Source organism: Megalobrama amblycephala, linkage group LG8, assembly GCF_018812025.1.
Source record: "Megalobrama amblycephala isolate DHTTF-2021 linkage group LG8, ASM1881202v1, whole genome shotgun sequence".
Lineage (NCBI taxonomy): Eukaryota > Metazoa > Chordata > Actinopteri > Cypriniformes > Xenocyprididae > Megalobrama > Megalobrama amblycephala.
The window spans coordinates 18,884,259-18,909,063 of record NC_063051.1 but is presented as its reverse complement, the minus strand read 5'-3'; the positions used below and the strand labels follow the sequence as shown (position 1 = coordinate 18,909,063).

General features: G+C 36.0%; 1 protein-coding gene across 5 annotated transcripts in view; it reads left to right on the top strand.

Annotated features, from left to right (window-relative positions):
* Positions 1-24,805, top strand: part of pde4ba (phosphodiesterase 4B, cAMP-specific a) — a 181,156-nt gene that overhangs the window by 110,507 nt on the left and 45,844 nt on the right. For 4 of the 5 annotated variants that reach the window (XM_048199880.1, XM_048199879.1, XM_048199881.1 and 1 more), the window contains one exon: positions 23,483-23,677. In XM_048199880.1, the coding sequence (XP_048055837.1) occupies positions 23,483-23,677 (195 nt within the window). Of the gene's footprint in view, positions 1-10,286; positions 10,478-23,482; positions 23,678-24,805 lie in introns of those variants that run through there. The other variant, XM_048199883.1, reaches the window with a different exon arrangement.

Genomic DNA, 24,805 nt, shown 5'->3' with positions numbered 1-24,805 from the left:
AGCTATTCAAATATATTCAGTATAATAAAGCAGTATATATATTTTTTTTCTCTTCTCTGGCCTACACAGAACTAAATAGGTGGTGTTTCCACAATCATTCCTTGAGAGAAATGCTTGAAAGTGCACTCGGAAATTTCCTTTTTGTTTTGCTTCTGATACAGGATGCATCCTTGGATGTTATACTGACACCTAGTGGTGTGATGTTGCACTTTGCAAAAACAAAAGGTGTTCGATGCCATTATAGAAATGTGCTATTCACAGTCTGTCATTATTCAGTTGTGTAAGTGTCCAACAATATAGGTGTTACCCATTTAATGTGTGTAGTTTTTAGCTTGTCATGTGATCTCAAAATGGCCACCCCCATGAGGCGACCCTCTCCATGTAAAATAAAATGGCTTATAGTGAGCTAATGATATAACTGGAGTCATAAGTGAGTGGATGTTAATTATGTCAATTCAGCTCAGTTTAACAATTTATTTGTGGAGCACTTGTCTTAAAGGTGCCCTAGAATTAAAAATTGAATATATCTTGGCATAGTCAAATAACAAGAGTTCAGTACATGGAAATGACATACAGTGAGTCTCAAACTCCATTGTTTCCTCCTTCTTATATAAATCTCATTTGTTTAAAAGACCTCCGAAGAACAGGCGAATCTCAACATAACGCCGACTGTTACGTAACAGTCGGGATCATTAATATGTACGCCCCCAATATTTGCATATGCCAGCCCATGATCGAGGCATTACACAAGGGCAGAACGTCTGGATGTGCACAGCTGAATCATCAGACTAGGTAAGCAAGCAAGGAAAACAGCGAAAAATGGCAGATGGAGCGATAATAACTGACATGATCCATAATAACATGATATATTTAGTGATATTTGTAAATTGTCTTCGTTAACATGTTGTTAATTTACTGTTAAATGTGGTTAAAGTTACCATTGTTTCTTACTGTATTGACGGAGACAAGAGCCGTCGTTATTTTCATTATTAAACACTTGCAGTCTGTATAATTCATAAACACAACTTCATTCTTTATAAATCTCTCCAACAGTGTAGCATTAGCCGTTAGCCACGGATCACAGCCTCAAATTCATTCAGAATCAAATGTAAACAATATAACAGTATACAATACTCACATAATCCGACGCATGCATGCAGTATGCATGACGAACACTTTGTAAAGATCCATTTTGAGGGTTATATTAGCTGTGTAAACTTTGTTTATGCACTGTTTAAGGCAAGCGCGAGCTCCGGGGGCGGAGAGTGCGCGATTTAAAGGGACCGCAACCTGAATCGGCGCATTTCTAATTATGCCCCAAAATAGGCAGTTAAAAAAATTAATAAAAAAAAATCTATGGCGTATTTTGAACTTCACAGACACATTCAGGGGATACCTTAGACTTATATTAGATGACTGCAGAGCAGTTTTACAAAAAAAAAATAAATAAATTCCTTACAAGAGAGTGAGCCAAAAGAGAAAACTTCTTAAAGTGTCTGAATAAGATGACAAAGAAACTACATAACATAACTGTCTAAATAAAGGCAGAGTTTTTGTTATAGGAGTCCAATAGACTGCCGCTTATATATGCTTGCATTGTGATTGACAGGATTAGATGAACACGCTCCCCTCAAACTTTTTGTTTCAGAACTCATTTGTGAAGGCTACACACGGGCACACAAAAGGCAGCTGTCATGCCTTACAGCAGATCATCTTACAGCATGCTTTGCGACAGGGTCATGGAATACTCTGCGCTGCGCATATCGTGTCCAACAACAGATCTGACCCCTGTAACGGTATAATTCATGTGTCTGTTACAGAAAAATCTCTATGTTATTGTTATATCAACATACATCCAGAAATCATGATGATCTTGTGGATTGAACTAACCTACATGATTTTTGAGTTTAGAAATCAGCATGTTTTAAACCCAGATTTACATATGCCAAAGTATTTACAGTACGCCATAGTAAAAGTAAGAAGTAAAATACATCTAAATGTACCTTTTTTTTAATTAATAGTGGGCAGCTTAGGGCCATGATTTTAGCATGTCAAGGTTTACCATGTCAATGTCAAGGCATGTTTTATATTTGAATAAAATATATTTTAAATAATATAATTTACACAAAATGTTAGCGTTTTGCTAATAATGTTTTGTTGGACGAGGATTGCAGACAAGGTAAAGACGATTGTGGTGACGTACAGGAGCGCTCTCGACGCACTGATCGCACATTTCATTTATGCACAGATGCATTTTAGTACATTCATGTTTCCACAGGCATACAGGATAATGTTTGGATTTGTCAAGTGTATGTTGCTGTGTTTAGTAATTCTGAATGAATCTGTGTACTGTAGTAGGCATGCAGTATGCAGTCAGGTCAAGGCAGTTGGTTTAAGTTTTATGTTTTTGTTTTTTTGGCATTTCCATGTGGTTCTGTTTGGTATCGCAACTTGACATGTCCAAACTGTAAGCAAGCTCTTTGCTGTTGCACTATACACATACTGTACTCTGTGAATTCTGAAAGGTTATATATATTTTATATTTATATATATATATATATATATATATATATATATATATATATATACTAATATACAATTAAAATGGATTGCCTCCTCTCACTTGACTTTCCCCCATTCATTCTCAGTTACCCCCCATCAAACTTACCGCACATTTTAGGGGGTCTGGTCAAACCCAATGGGCTTAAGGGAGGCAAGAGAGATGCGGCGTCCTGCTGTAACTTTACCTGCTGGTGTTGCTGTTGCACGGTGTTGCTTTAGAAAAACGAGTGATTTATACACTTTTTAATGTCAGATTTTGTAATATTTGTGCTTTTTTATTTTTGGAATATGAATCATTTTCTCATCTAATTTTTTTAAGGAGGCACTGCCTCCCTGCCTCCTCAGCCCATAGGGAAAACATATTTGACTCATACTGAGAACTTGAACTCATTGCCTGTGCATTGACGTTTGAAACATACTCATTCCCAGTTCAGCCATTTTGAAATCGACCTGAAATGTAATTCACAGCTCCACATCCCACCTCTAACCTAAGTAAGATTTGAACTGCATTACAGATGGAACTGATCCCAGTGCTTTAATACAGTCTATTTGCTCTATTATGGAATACATTATGCATTAAGATGTAGACACCTGATGAGAAGCGGTTATGTATTATTTTTATGATCAGCAGGCTGTTATATGAGCGGCTGAAACATAAGTGCTATCCTGTGTTTTTGCCAGTCAGATAAGCTTGTATAGAGTGAGCAGTGAAAGCGTGTAGATTGGGTCCACTGGGTTGTCAGATAGCTGGCTTCACAGTGGGAGTCAGGCCCTTTTGCCTTCTAACATTAACCTCACCATCTTCTTTACTTCTGGTGAGATCATCCCTGTCCTTTCATTTTCCCCTTGCCCTCTCATTCTAATTTCCACCAGTTATCTCACCTTTTCCTCTTTCTAATAGGCTTTTGGACTTTATTTTTTCTTCTAATGTGCTTTCCTTTGCTCACTGTAAAACAGTAGTTCACCCAAAAATGAAAATTCTGTCATCATTTATATATTGGCCATCATTTTGCTGTGCTCTATATTCTAATCTTCTGAAGTAAAATTTAAGTCATTTCAGTGTGTTCTTCATGCAGTTATCAAATGGCTTAGATAAACAATGTGTTTTCATTTATGGATATAAAAGTTTAATTATTCAATTATTCACCCTTGTGATGTTCTAAACCTGTAAAAAAAAAAAAAAAAAAAAAAAAGTAATATTTTGAAGAATGTTGGTAACCAAACAGTTTCAGTTCAGTGACTTCCACTGTATTTTTTGTTGATTCCCAATGGGAACTAAAACTGCTACATAATATAATCTTCTGTGTTTCAAAGAAAAAAAAGTCATACAGGTTTGGAATGACATGAGGGTGAGTTAATTTTCATTTATGGGTGAACTATCCCTTTTAGTGTTCCTTCTCTCTCTCTCTCTCTCTCTCTCTCTCTCTCTCTCTCTCTCTCCTTGGCTGTCCTCTGTCTCACACCTGTCAGACAACATCAAGGAATCAAAGAGATGCATGAAGCTCCTATTGGACGTGTTAGATTGAATTAGACAGAGCAGGTAAACAGAGGTCTGTGCTCTTTGATTAGAAGCAAGAGAGTGAGTGTGTCACATGAATAAGTGAAGTATATCCTAGAGTGACAGGTGTGTGATGTTATGCAATGATTCAGTGATTTTGAACACATTAAGACAGTATGAGACAATTATGTGCTGGTTTTTCCAGAGAGGATGGTAAAATATTTCTGTAACGCTCCTCTGTGAGCTCTTATTAATACTAGTTATATTAAGAGAGAACGATTGACACTAAAGAAAAATATTTAGATTTATGTATTTTACTGATAAGTGCTCCCAGAGATTTTGTTCATAATTTTTATTTTAGTGTAATCCTGGCATTTTTATAGAATAACTGTATGCCTTTCATATTCAGTTTTTTTTTTCTTTCTTTTTTTTTTTTTTTCCGGATATTCATGGTATTCACATTTTAGATAGCAGAAATGTTCCTGAGCTGTTTGTAAATTTAATATGAAAACTATAATGAATTCATTTTTAAATCAGTATTTAATTCATTCTTCTTAACTATTGACCTTATGTAGCCCCGCCCCTTTTCAGTGATGCGCTCGTTGCGTTCTGTCTTCCCGTTTGTATTTCCACAGCATGAAGTTAAGATCTTAAGGATTTATGAATGAACCGCTCATTTTCAAATTTCATCTTCCCGATTTACTGAAATTTGTTATGACATCCGTTTAAAACACTACAATGCTCATGATAACTTGCGTTAATTTTACAATAAGTAAATTCACTTCACCAGCTAATTCCTCTTCGATAGCGATGCCATTGAAATATAAAGAGCTACCACTAAAATTGAACTTCAAATTGAAGTTTAAAGCATAAGATCTAAAGTTTAGCCTTTAGAACGGCTAAAGGCCCGTTCAGACCAAGAGCAATACGTGAATTTAGCTGACAAAGTCAATATTTATTGGAATAAAAACAACACACAGTCTTTTTCACTGCAACTTCAAAGGAAGCAAGGAAATGTTGTCGAATCTAGTGCTGGATACCCGAGGTAATTTTATGTTACACTGTTTGCTAGCCTGGCATAATGATCTCATACTTCTCACCATTTATTCCGAGGGTATGACCAGTTATTTTCCATATATCCAATTTCTTTAAAGTATCCTGGAAAAGGGTGGTGGATTTTTCTGGACGCAGTGTCGTCTGCCATTTTAAATGCGCGAGCCCTTAAATTAGAATGGGTTCTGATTGGCTGTCAGTGTTTTATCGTTCAACAGCTAGGAAAAAAATTCTGAAAGTGATCCTAACAATATCGTTCCTCTATATCATTATAGTTATAGCTGTGGTGTGAACAGTGCTATTCTTTTATATTTAGAACGATTTTTAGAACTACATCTTTATCGTTCTCTTTATAGTTATTGTTCTTGGTGTGAACAGGCCTTTAGTCCTTGAAAATATGTTGGGCACAATAATCCAAAAAGCAAACAAATACTGTTTTATATTGGTCAGAATGATTCCCAATCAGTTTTGCCTTCTCACTGCTTTGTAAGAGGAGAGATTAGAATATTAATTTAGGTCCTACATTTATTCGGTCTTTTATGCATCAGTAATGAATTATTTGATACCTCATGCAGACATCAGACTGAGACTCACAAACTCAGTTTATCAGAATTCACACAACGTTCCTACTTTGATATGATGAGGTTTTTAAAGGATTAGTCCACTTTCAAATAAAAATGTCCTTATAATTTACTCACCCCCATGTCATCCAAGATTTTCATGTCCTTCTTGATTCAGTCGAAAAGAAATTAAGGTTTGTGATGAAAACATTCCAGGATTTTTCTCCATATAATGGACTTCAATTGGCCCCTGTTGAAGGTCAAAATTACAGTTTCAGTGCAGCTTCAAATGGCTTTAATGATACCAGACGAGGAATAAGGGTCTTATCTAGTGAAACGATCGGTCATTTTCTAAAAAATAATTTAAAATTATATATACGTTTTAACCATAGGCGCTTGTCTTGTACTAGCTCTTTTCTTCTTCTTCTCTATTAGAATTCCAGCAGTGTAGACGCTGCTAAGTGAATTACTGCCCTCTGCAGGTCAAAGTTTGAACTAAATTGTCATATACAATATGCTAGTGCAAGTATATAACAATTAGTTCAAACTTTGACCTGTGGAGGGCAGGTATACAAGTGTAGAAGCATCTACACTGCCGGAATTCTGAAGAAGAAGAGAGCTAGTTCAAAGCCACTGGAAGGCAAGCCTGCAACCTTTAGCCAAAAAAGCATAACGGCTAATGCTAACGCTCTGGCGTTACACAGGGAAGGAGACCAGAGGCCATTTTTTGAATGGATGTCAATGGATGAGAGGCTTCACTATGCTGATTAAATGGCTTTTGTGGGGAAATAGCTATTTAATTAATCGACAGCCTGTTCGCTAATCTTCAGAATGTTTTACACTAAACAATAGCTTTCGTTGGGAACTATATGTAGATTTTAACTTGATAAAAATGTAATTTTTTTAAGAGAAGGCAGACTAGGGAATGTTGTGACTGATGTCACTGCCATTACACGATAGGCTGAGAGGAGCCACACGTGATTAAGTTAGCCATTACGCTTTCTCCAGTGGTAAGACATACAGACCCTCTTATCTCCCTATAATATACAATCTCTGGCTAGTTCAAGACGAGCCTCTATGGTTAAAATGTATACATTTTTTACATTTGTTTTAGAAAATGACTGATCGTTTCGCTAGATAAGACCCTTATTCCTCATCTGGTATCATTAAAGCCATTTGAAGCAGCACTGAAACTGTAATTTTGACCAAAAGGGGCCAATTGAGGGGCCAATTTGACCAAGGGGCCAATTGAAGTCCATTATATGGAGAATAATCCTGGAATGTTTTCATCAAAAACCTTAATTTCTTTTCAACTGAAGAACATCTTGGATGACATGGGGGTGAGTAAATTATCAGGAAATTTTTATTTGAAAGTGGACTAATCCTTTAAGGACAATAAATTAATTTTTCAAATTGTGACAGTACTGAGTTACTGCGTATGATATTCTGAATAGAAAAAGAGACAACAAAATGTTGGAAAAAACCATTTCCATAGAAAAAATTAAATCCTAATATTTTTGACACCCTAATTCATGTTTTCTGAATTTTCTCTTCAGTAATTCTTGTCGAGTACTTGAGGTGAAAATTATAATCAAGGATAATTTGTAATCAGGTTACTTAAGCACCTCAAAGTCAATCTCCAATCAAGCCCAGACACCGTCAGAGAAATACCCATGACATTAGAACTGAGAGCTGCTGTTGCTACGGTCCTCTTTTAGTCTCTTGCGCGTCAATGCTACTCAGGTATCAGGGTGTCAAGTATGAAGGTTAGATGTAAGTAACGACTCAAAGTAACCAAGTAGGTGAAGTCTGCTTAGTGATTCTGAACTGTTTCGATTCTCCTCAACCTGTTTGTAGCATTATAATGTTAGTCAGTGACCTACTGCTGTTCGCACTACCAGAGATGTGTGTCCTAAGATCAGCACTTTTTTTCTACATTCTGCTGCATTTCTAATGGATTAAATAGAGTATGTTGTTTTTTAGTAACAATCAATTGTTATTAATTCAATTAATGAACTTATTTCTCAGTACAATAAAACAAGTGCACAAGCTTATGGTTAATGTGTGAGAAATATGTAAAGTGGGATTTTCTTTATTTGTAAAGCATGTGCTGCCATCTAGTGGCCAGTAAGGTGTATTGTCATCTTAAATGTTTTTGGCATTCCTAGTACCACCACATTCTATAGGTTTCTGCACACTACAAACCCATTAGCCTTTAACAGCCATGTCCCTTTGTATGATTTAAATTAAGCCTTTTTCATTCTTATTTAATCACAGGTATAGGCCTAATCATCATGCATTCTGAGGATAGTTTAGTGAATGAAGTGTATGAAGTCAAAGACATCTCATTTAGAACCTATTAGGTTCTTGTATGTTTAAATTTGACAAAATTTTGATGAATATTGTTTAACTGTTTCGTTTTGACAGGCAGCGTTGTGACATTATTTCACACTGAGTCATCCTCTGCATTCACACCAGCCTGTTCGACTCATTCTTTCCTTTCCTATTATCATCAGCTGTACGGCAGACAGATCTTCCCCTGCACTGCCATTGTCTGCTCTGTTGTCAACTCAACCTTCACACTTATGAATTGTTTCTCTGTTTAACTTCATGTGGCTTTTCACAGCTTCATTTCCTATCATGGGCAAGTAAGCATCTATAATGACAGACCTCTAAGGGTTTTTTTTTATAATGACTAAAGATCACACGTGAACTCAGTGAACTCTCTTTAAGCCACCCACCGCCACATCATCACACATCAAACAATAATGACTTGTAAAGTGGAAAGACTCGTAAGGAGGAATGTTTGGAATGCTTTGTAATCCTATAACACAGAACACATTTTCTTCTCATTGATGTTACTATTTTACTATGTGTTATGGAACTTAATGTGCTCTTGGTACTCTATTCACTTGCCTTCATGTGCATGTGAACGAAATGCAAGACCAGAAATTTAAGCTCACGTAGTTTTGTCGTCTACTGCATACCAAAGTACAAATCTGATAACCTCTGACCTGTGAATTCAGATAGGACGAAAACATTTGACCAATAGAGGATCTAAGCGTCACAGATTGAACTCTTGGCAAAATTCACAGAACACACACACTGAAAGGCTGCATATTTTGCAGAGTTTATGGTGTGATGTTTGTATGCTCATAGTAAATGTGATTACAACACATGAAACTCATTGCACAGAAAACACTTCTACCACAAACTATCAACTTTACTTTTTTGCGTCTAACTATTTTGCAAACAGGCACATAGTATGGACAGAACATATTATATAGGGATGCATTGATATGAAAATTCTGGCAATGTGATTAGCTTGATTGTTATTTTCATTTTTTTTTAACCCATTAATAATATATACAAAACATACTATATAATAAAAAGAGGCAATGATATTAAAATTCTGTCAGATGCGATAAGCTGATAAATATTTTATATTTTGACTGATAAATGGCCAAGATTGTTATTTTTATATTATATTATATTATATTATATTATATTATATTATATTATATTATATTATATTATATTATTTTTAAAAGTATTGCGATACAATATTGCATTACTCCCTAAAAAAATAACTAATTGCATTACTTAGTTACTTTTTATGGAAAGTAATGTCACGTTACTTTTGTGTTACCTAGGCTGGGCTTATTTATTTGTTTTTTAATAACAAAAAATCTTAAAAATCAATTTTTTTGTCAAATGTAAAGACCCTAGAAGCACATAAGAAGTGAAATGAATAAGCCTCAGGCAGAAAGAAATATAAATCCACGCCTATACGGTTAATAAAGTGATATTAAATACATAAAGTATATGCGTTATCATATTTTATTATTGCAGGTTTGCGTAATAATTTGAGTTTGCATTTCACTGTTTTTATTTATTGTGAGGAATACTGAATACACCTTACTCCCGATTTCTCTTAACATGGGGACAGGAGAGGTGTCCGTCAATAAATGTGAAAACAAATTAACTTGCGTTAATTAATTTAAAAAGTAATGCATTACTTTAGTAGTTACTTGAAAAAAGTTATCTAATTACACAACTTGCATTACTTGTAATGCATTGTCCGTAATATAACTGCTATGGTTGATAAACCTATATATTTTTAAATATTTTACTTGTCATTGTATGTTTTTGCATTAGAATCTTGCAGTAATCATTAGCAATTTAATTATGGAATGACATAGCATTTGCGTGTAGTCAGTGCGCACGCATATTTTTGAATGTAATTTGCTTTGAACAATCATTACAGTTCATAAGCCTTACAGCAGTTTATCACTGAATTGGAAAGTGTTTCAATTCAGAAGTTGCAAAGAGATCCAAACCAACACTTCTTCAAATGTATTCCGATCATTGTTTGAAGCTTTGAAAGAGATAAAACATGTTAATGACCCTTTTTGAATATAGACTGTTCTTCATTAAATCAGGCTGCATGTATTTTGTTAGTGTCTACGGCTGACATTTAGGAATGAAACTTCTCATTTGTTCCAACTCCTTGTTTAGAGCTCCGCCCCAGGTTTCATGTGTGACCGTGTTCTCTTGCAGAGAGCTAAGTTGAGTGGTAGCGCAGCTGGACTTCAAAAGGAAGTGGCTGTGCGGTGAAGTTAAGCTCTGTGGGAGGGCACTAAGTGTTAGGGGAGTCATGCAGGGGAGACGCTACTAGAGCCACGCTCAACAGCACAGCGGTGTGTCTCAGGGCCATGCTCCGCAGGTCGCCCTGCCACAGAGGCAGGGTTCATTTTGACTTCAGTGAGGAGGTGGTGAAGAGGCTGCACACCTCCACCATAAGGTTAGAACTAACGCCCTCTTTTACTGTCTCTGTTACGTTTCAGACTCTGTCTGGTTCACATGCTTTCACACACGGTCTCTTACTCTCTCTTTTTTTTTTTTGCTGGCTTATTATCACTGCAGTTACATACTTATGTGCTAAGTACTACTTTAAATATGGGTCACTACTTGCTCATCTCTCCGCCTGTCTACGTCATGAATTTCTGTCCCTTTTTCAGGACCCTTGTCACACAGCGATCAAGTGTCATCTCTTGTTGCGTATCTTTTCTTTTGAAACAGATCTTCATCTGTAGTATCACTTTCTGTACTTTTTCTCTTTCTTCCCACTTTTTTTCTAGGCTTCTTCTTGAGTTCGTTGTGATGAATTGTTGTTGCTCAAGCAGTTTGTGAGTGTTTGTAAGTAAACTGAGCTCTGTGTTTATATAAAAGTCAAATTGTTCACAGCTGTTGTACATTTTCCATCAGTCTATTGTGTGCATGCATTGGATCAAGCGTTATACATGCGCTATGTGCTTGTGATATCAAATGATAAATTCAGCTCCACTGTAATTTCACACCTGAGACCTGTTCTTGCTTTACGTTGTCTGGGTAAACATCACCACACAGCATTAGCTCAATTCCAAACCAAAATATGTTTCCCAGATGACATTTTGCCCTAATTGGGAAGAAAAATGGGTTTTAAGCACCCGCTCGTGAGAAGTTTAGAGACAGTTTTTTTTTTTTCTTTCTTTCCTTCTTTCTTTCTTTCTTTCTTTCTTTCAACTTTTGGCGATTAGTCATTAATTTAAGCCATTAGTCAACTAATCGCATGTTTATATTAATTGAATTACTTAAATATACTGAGAATACTAAACTATAATGAACGTTTAATATATAAAGGCGTTATAGCCTCTTCTGCACTTAAGCGCACACATAAAGCTTGCCGCAAAGCACCGGCAAAAGTAAGGATTATGAATGTGTCAGACAGATAGTTTAATTATTTATTAATAAACTAGTGTTTTCTGCAAAGATGAAGTATATGATGCTGCGTCGCCATCTCCGCAGTATAGTGAACGAGCCTAAAGAGAAAAATGCAACTTTCATACGGATTACATGAGCAGAGAGTATTGTTTATTTGAATTGGTTCATTTAAAAATAGACATTTCAAGCTTTCCATAGATACTAGTACTTACTTGCTTACTTAAAATCAGTTCTGCTATTTGTTGCATATATCTGTTTTAAAACTGTCCTGTTTGTCCGTGTGTATGAGTGCACTGTTTCTTCAGTTATGAATATGTCGTTGTGTCAGTCTGTAATGCATGTTTATATACACTCTAATTGTCAAACACATGACTGAATGAGTGTATGAACATCTGTGTTTACACACAGCGTGCTCTGACGTCCAGACAGGGTGTGTAAATGTCTCCCATGACTCCAAATGCCAACAAAGATAATCTCCACGTTGGGTGGATTTGTGCTGAAAGGCAGAAATGTGTGGCTTGAAACTGAGCTCTGTGAGATACCTTTTACCTTTGCATGGTATGTTGCCTATACAGCATATGTGGATTGTGTTGAAATGGTGATTCTGAAATGCAAATTTTGAATTCAGAAATATTTCTTTGGATCATATTTATGAAATCAAATCACTTTTGTCACTCACTCCACCATACAGTGCATAAGTGTAATGCACGATCATGTGGAATTTAATTTGCACACACAATTTGTACATTGTGTATACAGTAATGTTCTCCTGCACTTGCATACACTACAGTTAGGAAAATGTTATAAACTGTATCTCTGATGATAGTCTCCGATGCGTGTTCATACATGCGTTGTGGTGCTCTCGTGAACGGGCATTGGAGATTAATATTAAAGTAGTTGCATAGGATGTCAATGGATCTTAAAAATATCTTCAGTTTGTTCTGAAGATGAACAAAACTCTTACATATTTGGAATGACATGAGGGTTAGTAGATATATAGGTTTCATTGTAGTCATATTTCACAGTATTACTGTTTTTACTGTATTATTGATCAAAAACATGCAACCTCTGTGAACATAAGAGACTTTCAAAAATCATGTACAGAGATTTTCAGATGTGCTAGGCTGTTAAGACAGTTAACAAATGTGCAAAGTGCTTAGAAAGGTTCAATTGTAGTGTGAATCGAGGCAAATTAACTGAACATTTAAAATATACACATGTATTATATACAAATGTTACCTTAAGGAATTATTTTTACTTGATCTGACCCTTAAAAATGACTTGACTGAACTGGATGTTTGTCTCAACTTGTGTATTCTGGTTGATTCAGTCATATTAAATAGTTTTTAGTTTAATAAAAACCTTTAAAGGTGCCCAAGAATGCTTTTTCACAAGATGTAATATAAGTCTAATGTGTCCCCTGAATGTGTGTGTGAAGTTTCAGCTCAAAATACCCCATAGATTTTTTTTTAAATTAATTTTTTTAACTGCCTATTTTGGGGCATCATTAACTATGCACTGATTTTTTCAGCACGCCGCCCCTTTAATTCACGTGCTCCCTGCCACACGAGCTCTCGATTATATTACAGCACATTTACAAATTTCACACAGCTAATATAACCCTCAAATGGATCTTTTCAAGATGTTCGTCATGCATGCTGTATGCATGCTTCGAATTATGTGAGTAAAGTATTTATTTTGATGTTTATATTTGATTCTCTATGAGTTTGAGGCTGTGCTCCGTGGCTAACGGCTAATGCTACACTGTTGGAGAGATTTATAAAGAATGAAGTTGTGTTTATGAATTATACAGACTGCAAGTGTTTAAAAATGAAAATAGCGACGACTCTTGTCTCCGTGAATTCAGTAAGAAACGATGGTAACTTTAACCACATTTAACAGTACATTAGCAACATGTTAACGAAACATTTAGAAAGACAATTTACAAATATCACTAAAAATATCATGCTATCATGGATCATGTCAGTTATTATTGCTCCATCTGCCATTTTCACTGTTGTTCTTGCTTACCTAGTCTGTTGATTCACCTGTGCAGATCCAGACGTTACTGGCTGCCCTTGTCTAATGCCTTTCATAATGTTGGGAACATGGGCTGGCATATGCAAATATTGGGTCTTTTCAACAAATGAGATTTACATAAGAAAGAGAAAGCAATGGAGTTTGAAACTCAATGTATGTCTTTTCCATGTACTGAACTCTTGTTATTCAGCTATGCAGAGGTAAATTCAAATTTTGAATCTAGGGCAACTTTAAGTAAAGTAGATGCTACATGATGGTGCACAAAATGTGCTACATGAAACCACATCTGACAAACATTGTTACAGGTATTTGTGTCATGTCTTACGTGCCATGTCTGTGTGGTTAGTGATCTGAAACCAAATATAAAGTTAACATTGGGACCAAGGAGTTAAACAAGGCACCAGTGATTACTCCAGGCGGTGTTAATGAGCACACAAAGGAGAATCCAACAAAAACACTTTATTATTAACCAAAACTAACTCGTAGGACATTGCAGGAGTAATAATAGTTAAAAACACAACCACATTAACATAAACGAGACCGAACACTGAACAGAAAAAAACTAAGGGCTTAAATACACACAGAGTAATTAACAGAACTAAGTACAGGTGTGGAAACGAATGAGTAGCTATGGAAATTAGCCACGACCGGGAACACAGGCAAAACGAGAACAGGGAAAACAAGACCAAAACACAATGAAACTAGAACTAAACATAGCCCTGACACTAATAAAGTTGGCACAAACAAACATTCACTTGCATACCAACTGATTTACTCAAAACAACCACATTATCTTAAATGGTCCTTAGAGTAGGGCATCTATTTGTTTCGAAATATGTCATGGAAAAACAGCAAGCATTCTGCATTTTTCAGTCGTGTTGAATGCCATTTAAAGCGTAGGTCCACAGTCTTGAACATTCTCACGGACTGGCTCATATGAACTTCCCTCTTCTGTCAGTGGAACAGTAGATTCCAGTGCAACTTGCCTTTAGAAGTCCCCTTCCTCCCCACAAACAAATGATCAAATCCGACATTACAAAATATCTATGATGCCTGATAATGTCATTTAATTGCTCATGTGTTACAGTGAAGTCCATTTTGTCATTTTGTCAATCATTTCCACTGCAAGACAGAGGAACTGAAAATGTAGGCTATGTGAAGCACAAAGACCTTTATTTGAAAACCATTATAATGTCTCCTTGTGTAAAGATGGACCAGTGGTGGAACTCACACTTTAAGTGAAGTGGACAAGTGGAGAATATCTTTTTGATCTGCCCTACATAAACTATTGTTGTGTTGTGTATGTGCTAGACAGTGACTCAACACCAGTCACAAGATAATTAGATACTTACTGGAAACAAAATCCTCCTCTTTTTGTTTCATGGTGAGAATATAAACATCAGACAATATTTATTCTTTTTAATCGCTGAAAAACATTTTCATTAGCTGCCCTCACAACCATATGATATTCTGTCTCTGCATAATTATTACAAACCAAAACAAATGAGGCAATCACATACAAATGTTAGATCTTATCTTTAAGACAACAAGGGGTTATTTGTTGCACTGTGAATAGCTCTGATGTCAAGTATTATTGAGCTTGAAATTGTTGATGATAACCATTCACGTCACGTTAAATATTTTGCCTGGTCATTGAACAGTGTTGTTATTGTTAACTAAAACAAACGAAAACCATAAAGATGAAATAAAATAAATATTTAAGGAAAAAATTTGTTAGCATTTTTGTCGGAATAAAAAAATCACATGTAACCACGTCAGTCAGAATGAATTGGCCAAATTCCGATTAATTTTTTAATTCAGATTCATTTGGAAAACTTTACTAATCGATTGAGAGGACATGTAAACACTTGATATAAGCAACACAGTGGTTCATGTGCTCGTCGTGTCCTAACTAGGACCTGAAATGATTAAAGTCTCCCTGTAGTCAATTATTTTATCCCTTAAAACTCATCTTTAAACACCAAAATGACATATTTAAAAAAAAAAATCAAGTGAAAAACAATTCTTCATGCCTTAAAACAGCTTGAATGTAACTCTACAACCTTGCCTCATTTAAAGGTGCCCTAGAATCAGAATTTGAATTTACCTCGGCATAGTTGAATAACAAGAGTTCAGTACATGGAAAAGACATACACTGAGTTTCAAACCCCATTGTTTCCTCCTTCTTATGTAAATCTCATTTGTTTAAAAGACTTCCGGAAAACACTCGGATCTCAACATAACACCGACTGTTACGTAACAGTCGGGATCATTAATATGTATGACCCCAATATTTGCATAATGCCAGCCCATTCGACGCATTAGACAAGGAAAGGCAGTATTAAAGGCTGGATCTGTGCACAGACAAGGTAAGCAAGCAAGAACAACAGCGAAAAATGGCAGATGGAGCAATAATAACTGACATGATGCATGATATCATGATATTTTTAGTGATATTTGTAAATTGTCTTTCTAAATGTTTCATTAGCATGTTGCTAATGTACTGTTAAATGTGGTTAAAGTTACCATCGTTTCTTACTGTATTCACGGAGACGAGAGCCATCACTATTTTCATTTTTAAACACTTGCAGTCTGTATAATTCATAAACACAACTTCATTCTTTATAAATCTCTCCAACTGTGTGTAATGTTAGCTTTAGCCACAGAGCATAGCCTCAAACTCACACAGAATCAAACGTAACCATCCAAATAAATACTTTACTTGCATAATTCGAAGCATGCATACAGCATGCATGACGAACATCTTGTAAAGATCCATTTGAGGGTTATATTAGCTGTGTGAACTTTGTTTATGTGATGTATATATAGTCGAGAGCTCGTGGGGCAGAGGGAGCGCATCTCTTAAAGGGGCCGTGCTGAAAAAATCAGTGCATAGTTAATGATGCCCCAAAATAGGCAGTTAAAAAAATTAATTAAAAAAAATCTATGGGGTATTTTGAGCTGAAACTTCACAGACACATTCAGGGGACACCTTAGACTTATATTACATCTTGTAAAAAAACAATCTAGGGCACCTTTAATATACATAGATCAATGAATATGCAAATTTGCCCCGCCTCCACTCACTTTATTGACTTTACTTCAAGTCAGCTGTCACTTTACATTGGCGCGAGCCGCTATGCGCTCGCACACTTGGCACAGCTCTTGCGACGGTTCTGTCATTAATTAATATGAATTAATATAGATAGCCTTTTGCTCGACTACATTATCAAACAGCTAATAATGTGTTGTTAATGTTACACAAACCATGTTCCCGTTCGCGAGTCAGACAGCTGCCTTTTAACAATCAGTATCCTTACAAACGCTTTGAACAACTCAGAACGCGCAGAAGAAATAATTGCCGCGCAGAGAACAGACATGAAAATGATTGTAGTAGTTTAAATGAGAAATAATTGCAGTGCTCTGGACAACCGCTATAGAGTTATTGTCGCTATAGAGTTGGAACCGGTGAATGCGGTTTACAGGTTTCATAGAAAGAACGATTGAGCGCGTGTGAGCTGGCTGGACCTGAGCCAAATCAGTCGCGGTAAGAATACTGTAATGTTTGTGGAATAAATACATCAATACGAGAGGCAACGCGAAATGAAAAGAAATGTGAAATAAAACGTCATGTTTTAATGAAAAGTGGTGGAGATAACGGATGATGGGCACAGAATGGTAACAAAACTCTGAGACATTTACAATCACACACCCACCACAGGTGTAGCTTGAAAACTCAAAATACATCAGTGATATACCTCAGTTTAAATAGATTTTGTGTGTGGTGGTGGTGGTGTGGGTTTCAGGGATGTTTAGATAACTATAAATGAGTTAACGTTCACCTTTCTTAAAAATATTTAGCTTTCAGTTTAAATGCTTCAGTTTGTTTTCACTATATAATATATTAAAACAAATGGAAGCATTTAAACTGATATAATACTGTATATCAGTTTAAATACTTAAATATTATATTATGTTTTATTATATTATAAGGTAAGCCTAATAAAAAATTGATCTCACAAGGGGATTGTTTAGGGCTCCTTGTCACGAAAAATCTTAACCTCCTGGTATATAAAATCTGGGAAATTCATAAGCAATAAACATGTAATTTTGATGGTTTAACACTGTCTGTTGCTAATAATTGACTGTACAAAAATACATTATGGTTGTCCCAAACCATCATTGTAACTGCTCATATTATATTATTATAAAGAATTGAACTGTCCTGCAGTAGGATAGAAATTATTTTTTAATAGAATTTCTTGGTAAAGACTGGTACAGTTAATACAGCAATGTGAAAAAATCTCAAGTAACCTAAAATGTGCTTAATTTAGTGACTGAACTGCTTGTTTTCAAACATATTATTTAATAAATCACTAAGTTACATCAAGGGTCAAATAAAATAGAAACGGCACATTAAAGTTAAATGTTACAGTTGTATGATAAAACCATTTTTTTGTGTGTGTGTTTACGTTCATTGTACAGGTCTGATATAAAGTATGTTTTTGCTCAGGTGGCCAAAATGCGCTCAACAGAGAAAAGTTTTGCTCAGCGAGAAAAAAAATTGGAGGGAACATTGATCATAACATCGTAATAGACTCGCTATATTGATAAATCTACACAATTTTTTCATATCAACAGAAAATTTACCGGGATAACCTGGCTTCTCTCGAGTCTTTTCTGCTTCAGAGCAGTCATAGTTAATGACATGCGAAAGCCTGCCGGCACATTGTTGTGGTTGGTTACAAGGTAGTCTGTGACGTCACAAACACCCACGATTTCAAACCGCAGGTTTTTGGTTTACTGCAGTTTCAAACATAAAATACTCAGCAATAGTGCTGACTTATGAATTATATGTCTATGTGGTCTTAAAAACACCACGTAGACATATAAACAACATTAAAAACTTGATTTTCACCACAGGTAGTCTTTTAAGTCTGCTCTTAAAAACAAAGAAAAGAAGCAATGTAGGAGAATAGTATGCGCAAATAGCAGGTACTCTCTGTATTCATGCAGTGTGCGTATGACAAGAAATCAATTCTGATTTTACGCTTGTTACATATACTGTAAACGCGCACATCAACCTGAAAGCTTTATTTAGTGTTCTTTTAAACTATAGTTGCGTCCCAAATGACGCACTACACTATGCACTTATACACTATGTACTTATGCACTACTCATCCATGTAGTGTGTGAATTGTATATGGTTATTTTGTCATTTAACAACGGAGTCTGATACCGTCTCCCCCTCCGCTACGTAATTAAAGCTGCGACAGTTGAGTGCATGAAGTGTCCAATATTCCACACTTTGTTGTTTCCGTTAATTTAGTGCATCATCTGGGTATTTAAAGTGTACTTTTTTGGCGGGGAATTTTCAGTGTGAACGCACTACTTGGACTATTTATACTTAAAAACGTCATAGAATAGTGCATAAGTACGCAAATTGGGACGCACCTTATGTTCGGATTCATCAATCGGAATTAATTCATTCTGATTGAAACAAAAGGCGTCAATGTAAACGTAACTGGTAGTGAAGAAGTTTTGAAGTAGTTTTGTAGCCTTTAGTCTGTGTTCGAGACAATCTATATGCTTGTGTACTCCTAAACACTTATATAATTAACATTTAGTATATATTTAGTTCTGGTTTAAAGGTGCCCTACAATCAAAAATTGAATTTACCTTGGCATAGTTAAATAACAAGAGTTCAGTACATGGAAAAGACATACATTGAGTTTCAAACTCCATTGCTTCCCCCTTCTTAAATAAATCTCATTTGTTTAAAAGACCTACGGAAAACAGGCGAATCTCAACATAACACCGACTGTTACGGGATCATTAATGTGTATGACCCCAATATTTGCATATGCCAGCCCATGTTCAAGGCATTAGACAAGGGCAGGCAGTATTAACATCTGGATCTGTGCACAGCTGAATCATCAAACTAGGTAAGCAAGCAAGAACAATAGTGAAAAAAGGCAGATGGAGCAATAATAACTGACATGATCAATGATAACATGATATTTTTAGTGATATTTGTAAATTGTCTTTCTAAATGTTTCGTTAGCATGTTGCTAATGTACTGTTAAATGTGGTTAAAGTTACCATCGTTTATTACTGTATTCGTGGAGACAAGAGCCGTCGCTATTTTCATTTTTAAACACTTGCAGTCTGTATAATTCATAAACACAACTTCATTCTTTATAAATCTCTCCAACAGTGTAGCATTAGCCGTTAGCCACAGAGCATATAGCCTCAAACTCATTCAGAATCAAATGTAAACATCCAAATAAATACTATACTCACATGATCCGACGCATGCATGCAGTATGCATGACGAACATCTTGTAAAGATCCATTTGAGGGTTATATTAGCTGTGTGAACTTTGTAAATGCACTGTATAACTGCACTTATAGTCGAGAGCTCGGGAGGGCAGGGAGCGAGAGATTTAAAGGGGCCGCAGCCTGAATCGACGCATAGTTAATGATGCCCCAAAATAGGCAGTTAAAACATCACAACACAGAAAATTGCACTCATCAATGGAGTTCATGGGGTCTTTAAGTGCTCAGCCAAGGAAAGTTATTGTAAGATGTCAACTTGGCCACTTGACACTTGTTCTACTTAACTTTATGATTGTTTATTTCCTCCCAATGTAAAGCCACTATCACCTTTTACATGAACTTTGTAATAGTAATGTGGGAATCAGAGATACTGGTTAAAGTTAAGGTCAGAGGTGTCATTTCCTGGTAGCTTTTTTCAGTCTTAACCTCTCCAGGGAGCTCAAATGACCCAGAGTATATATTCTGCTTTAGACATGATTGCTACTCAATGAAGATGTCAGTCAGACTAACACTGAAAGTTTCTTACAAAGAATTTCCATTAAAAGAATATTGTAAAAAGTGTGCAATGAGAAATGCCACTCTGTGGATCATGTTCACAGTGAAAAAAAACAAAACAGCTTCCATTCAGTCGGTTTCAGTGTAAGTGTTTGTCTGGCTTTGTCATCTCATTTATTTATTTTGTTCAGCAATTGATGTTGAGTCAAGGGCAGTTTTTGCTTTATATCATAAAGTCTTGAGTATAGTGGAATCGTCAATGAATGGCTGAATGTATACCATAAGGAGATAAATTACCTACAGTTTGGTCTGGTTGACACAGTATGTATAAGTGGTTTCATTTACTGGCTTGTCGCACCCTTCCTGGACGTCATTCACACTTGCAGCGTAGCAGAAGCATTAGTTTTCCTTATTAATAGTGCAGTGTCTCGCTCCACATCTGACTTATCTCTTTTATCAAAGGCGTTTGATGTATTATTTTCAATTGTATCGTACCTTTGTGAGTTATGTGTTAATAACAACATCAAAAATTAAATAGTGCCTTAAGAAATCCAAGCATGCATCAAAAAATGCATGACAGGAAACAACTGCAACTGAAACAAGAAGAACAAATACCGAAAATGGGACAAACTACATTGCAAACAGAAACACAAGAGACAAAAGAAAACAGAAGATGGAAATATTTGCGACAAAATGAGAGATAAACTGATTGTAATCACAAGACAGTGAGTCAGAATGCATAAACACTTCAATATGATCAAATAAACAGATGAGTTTATAATTGAGTTTTGAAGATGGGAAGAGATGAAATTTCACGGAGATGCCAGAGGGAGGGAATTCCAGTATCTAGGGGCCATGGTCGATTTATTGTCTAAGGAGGACAGTCTGAACTGTCCATCCTCTTGTTAAATGACCTGTAAAGCAGTTGTACAGACTTTGCATGTTTATCGATAAATTAATTTCTTATTTGTATCAAAAACTGGGTTAACATTCTTATTTGCATATTTGCGGTATCAATATCATTAGCCAGGTTTCCATCCAAGGATTTTTTTGCAAAAAAAGGTTTATCGCTTCAAAATGTTTATGTTTATTTGTCGATAAGATTTCTCAAATGTCAACACAATCTTTTTCCGTTTATCTTTAGCGCATAAATTCTATGTTGATACTTTAAATGTCACAAAAGTTGTTTTGGAAACACTTTTTGTTGAGAAAAAGGGCTTTAGTGCAAATAAATGAAATGTAATGCAAATAAAAATGTAGTTCAAAGGTGCATCACAAGGATGAGTAGTGTCTAAGGAAGACTGTTGGAGTTTTCAACGCTGACAAAAAGAAAGGTAAAATAAAATACAGAAATGTTACTTCTGTATCTGAAAAAATAAAAGTAGCTACTGTCATAAAATTGTGATTCTGTTTCAATTTCATGATCAGAAGTGGTTCTAGGCTACATGACACTTGTAAATGAAATAATTATTTATTAATATAGAATTGTATCTTAAATAAATTAGGAAAATAAAGTGGTTGACTCCTAAAACAATTTTAGAAATGTTATGTGACAATAAGCTTCAGTTTAGTTAATGCAGATGATTTAAAAAAAAAAAAAAGAAAAGTTAAATACACAAATAAAATGTTTTAGATCACAGCTGCATCTGTCTCTGAAAAAAAAATCAACAATGATTTAATGTTTTTGATCGGTTTGATGTTACTGAAGCAAAGGAGTACTCTTTTGCTTTGAATGCGTTCTCGGCCGTGTCAAACTGCAACTGGCTTGACTGCATGTTCAAGGTGTTAAAGATATGCAATATGCAAAGACTGAATATTTCACTGTATCAGTCTTTTTATGGACCCTAAATGTTTGCATACAGGGCAAATGAGCTGCTCTGTGTCCCAACCTGCGCTTCTTCAAATAAAGGCAGTAAAGTCCTGTCAAACGAGTTGCTCCACTTCACCATCGTCTTCTGATATTTCCTATTTAATAACATTAAATGTGAAAATACGCAGTCTCAGTACTTTGTACATTTTACAAAATACTTTTTTAAGGGATGACGTCCTCCTCACACACACCATTTTATCGGTAAAAGGCCAACTGGATGGAAGCAGTCTTGAGATAACAAATTTCGCAAATATTTTTTTGCGCATATTTGCTTTGTCGATAACAAAACGGCAAAAACTGGATGGAAACTTTGCTATTGATTGATTGAACACAGCACTCAATCCAGTTTGTCTTGAATCATTTTTCTCAGACCATGACTGCATGGTGCTTACCCCCTTTCAAAAATACAAGTGTTTGTGGGGTTTAAAAAGATGATAACCCGGGGTTAAGCACAGTGTGAAAAGCCCAAATGCTGTTGACGGTTGTTGTGAATGGCAGGCTAACAGGAAAAGGGGGCACAATAGAAGGATGTTGATTCAGTGTTAGCTGCTGTTATCAGACGCTGGACCTCCGCGTGGACCAGGCCACTCAGTGACATTTCAGTACCTCTTATTATCACTTGAGAAATATTCTAATAGAATTATCAGATTCATACATGTATGTGTGTTGTAGTAAATTTCCGATGGACTGCAGCAAACTGCAACAAAACAAGGAACTGGTTGTGAATGGTTCTCCTATTTCCTAGTTTTACTTGAGAGCATTTTTTTTACATTGAGATTCTCCAGTGCATGAGGAGCAACAGCGAAAGGTCACCAAACCTCTGGCGCTCTGAGCGTAAAGACCGTCGCTACTTCCTCCTGGTTAGATCTGAAATCACAAGCACATTTGAACCGAACACAAGCGTCTTTTGAAGCTGTTTATTTGAGTTGAGCGTAATGTGTTTCCCCTGCTTCTCTTCTGTTTGATGTGGGCTGAGACCATCTCCACTATGTTTCCTTATGGTTTGGAAAGATGAGACATGCTTCCGCCCCAAGTGCTGGGAATCTTTGAGACTTTCCAGAACTCTCTGGTCCCAGAGGACAGCTTGTATATTTCTCCTGAAATTTTCATTAAGCTATATATAACTTATCTTGTGGATGGCCAAGGTGAATCGGTACTGACTTGTTTTTAGTTTTTAGTCATATTCTACAGTAAGACAAAAGTGCATTTATTTTATATTATATATGTTCAAATTACACCAATCTAAGATCATTAAATTACCTTTACCTTAATTTTAATGTACTGTTTTTTGTGCCATTGCAGTTTCGATGTGGAAAATGGCCCATCTGCAAGCTGTAGTCCTTTGGATCCCCAGGCCTCACCAGGTTCTGGCCTGGTTCTTCACACAAACTTTCCTGGCCACAACCAGCGGCGAGAGTCCTTCCTCTACCGCTCAGACAGCGACTATGACCTCTCACCAAAGTCAATGTCTCGAAATTCTTCTATCGCCTCAGAACTGTGAGTATAGTCATATTTTTCATTGTTTTAAATGTATTAATAGCCAGTGTTGGGGGTAACGCATTACAAGTAACTTTTTCAAGTTACTAGTAAAGTAACCCAAGTTACTTTTTCACATTTATTGACTGACAGCTCTCCTGTCCTCATAATGAGAGAAATAAAGTGCAGTGGTGTTGTGTGCACTGTGTAAACATGATGGTTATTGTAGTTCTAGACTAAATGTGAACATGCATTTACTCATCTCACTTGAACGAAAACATTCAGTATTACTCAAAATGAATAAAAACAGTGAAAAGCAATCTCAGAATTGTATGCAAACCTGTAATAATTAACAATATTAATTTACACAAATTTACTCATGTAATTAATCTCAATTTATTAACCGGTGTCTTTGCAGCTGACCTTCAATGTCCTAATTCAACCATACTAATAAGCAAACTTACTTTAGATTAGATTTAGAAATAAGAGTGTTGAACGTCCTTCTCCTGTATCCTATGGACCCTTTTACTGTTTGTACACAATGATGACGTAGCAACGTATGCGCGCGCATTTTGGCAACGAAACTATGGCGAGAATCAACAGCGTGTCAAGCTACGCGAGCGGATTAAGCAACACAGACAGAGAAAGTTGACTTTATCAAATGGTATCCGGCTACCAGATCCGTGTACTATAGTGGAGAGGATAGAAGACGTTAGCAGATGGCCAAATATACAGTGGCCAGATATATATACGTATTTAGTTGAGAAACCGAGCGTGTACACCCGAGAGAAATTACGAGCATATAAATCATATCTAACATGTTAGAACCACTGGGGAACAACACCACTTCTGTTGCCAAAATGCGCGCGCGACTATTTGATCACGTGGGCTGTAAAAGGGTCTATTCTTCTTTAATCCAGAATGGCAGCACATCTGAAAGGTTTGTTTAAGCTGCGCCCTCTACTGTACAGGCGTAAATATGCATTTCCTTCAGCCTGAGGCTTATTCATTTCACTTTTGGTGTGAAAGGGCCTTAACATTTGCCAAAAATATAACTTTTTTTTGTTGTTATTAAAAAACAAACAAGCAAGCCTAGTGCAGGTGAGGAAAAAGTGACGCAAAAGTAATGTAAAACATTACTTTTACTAA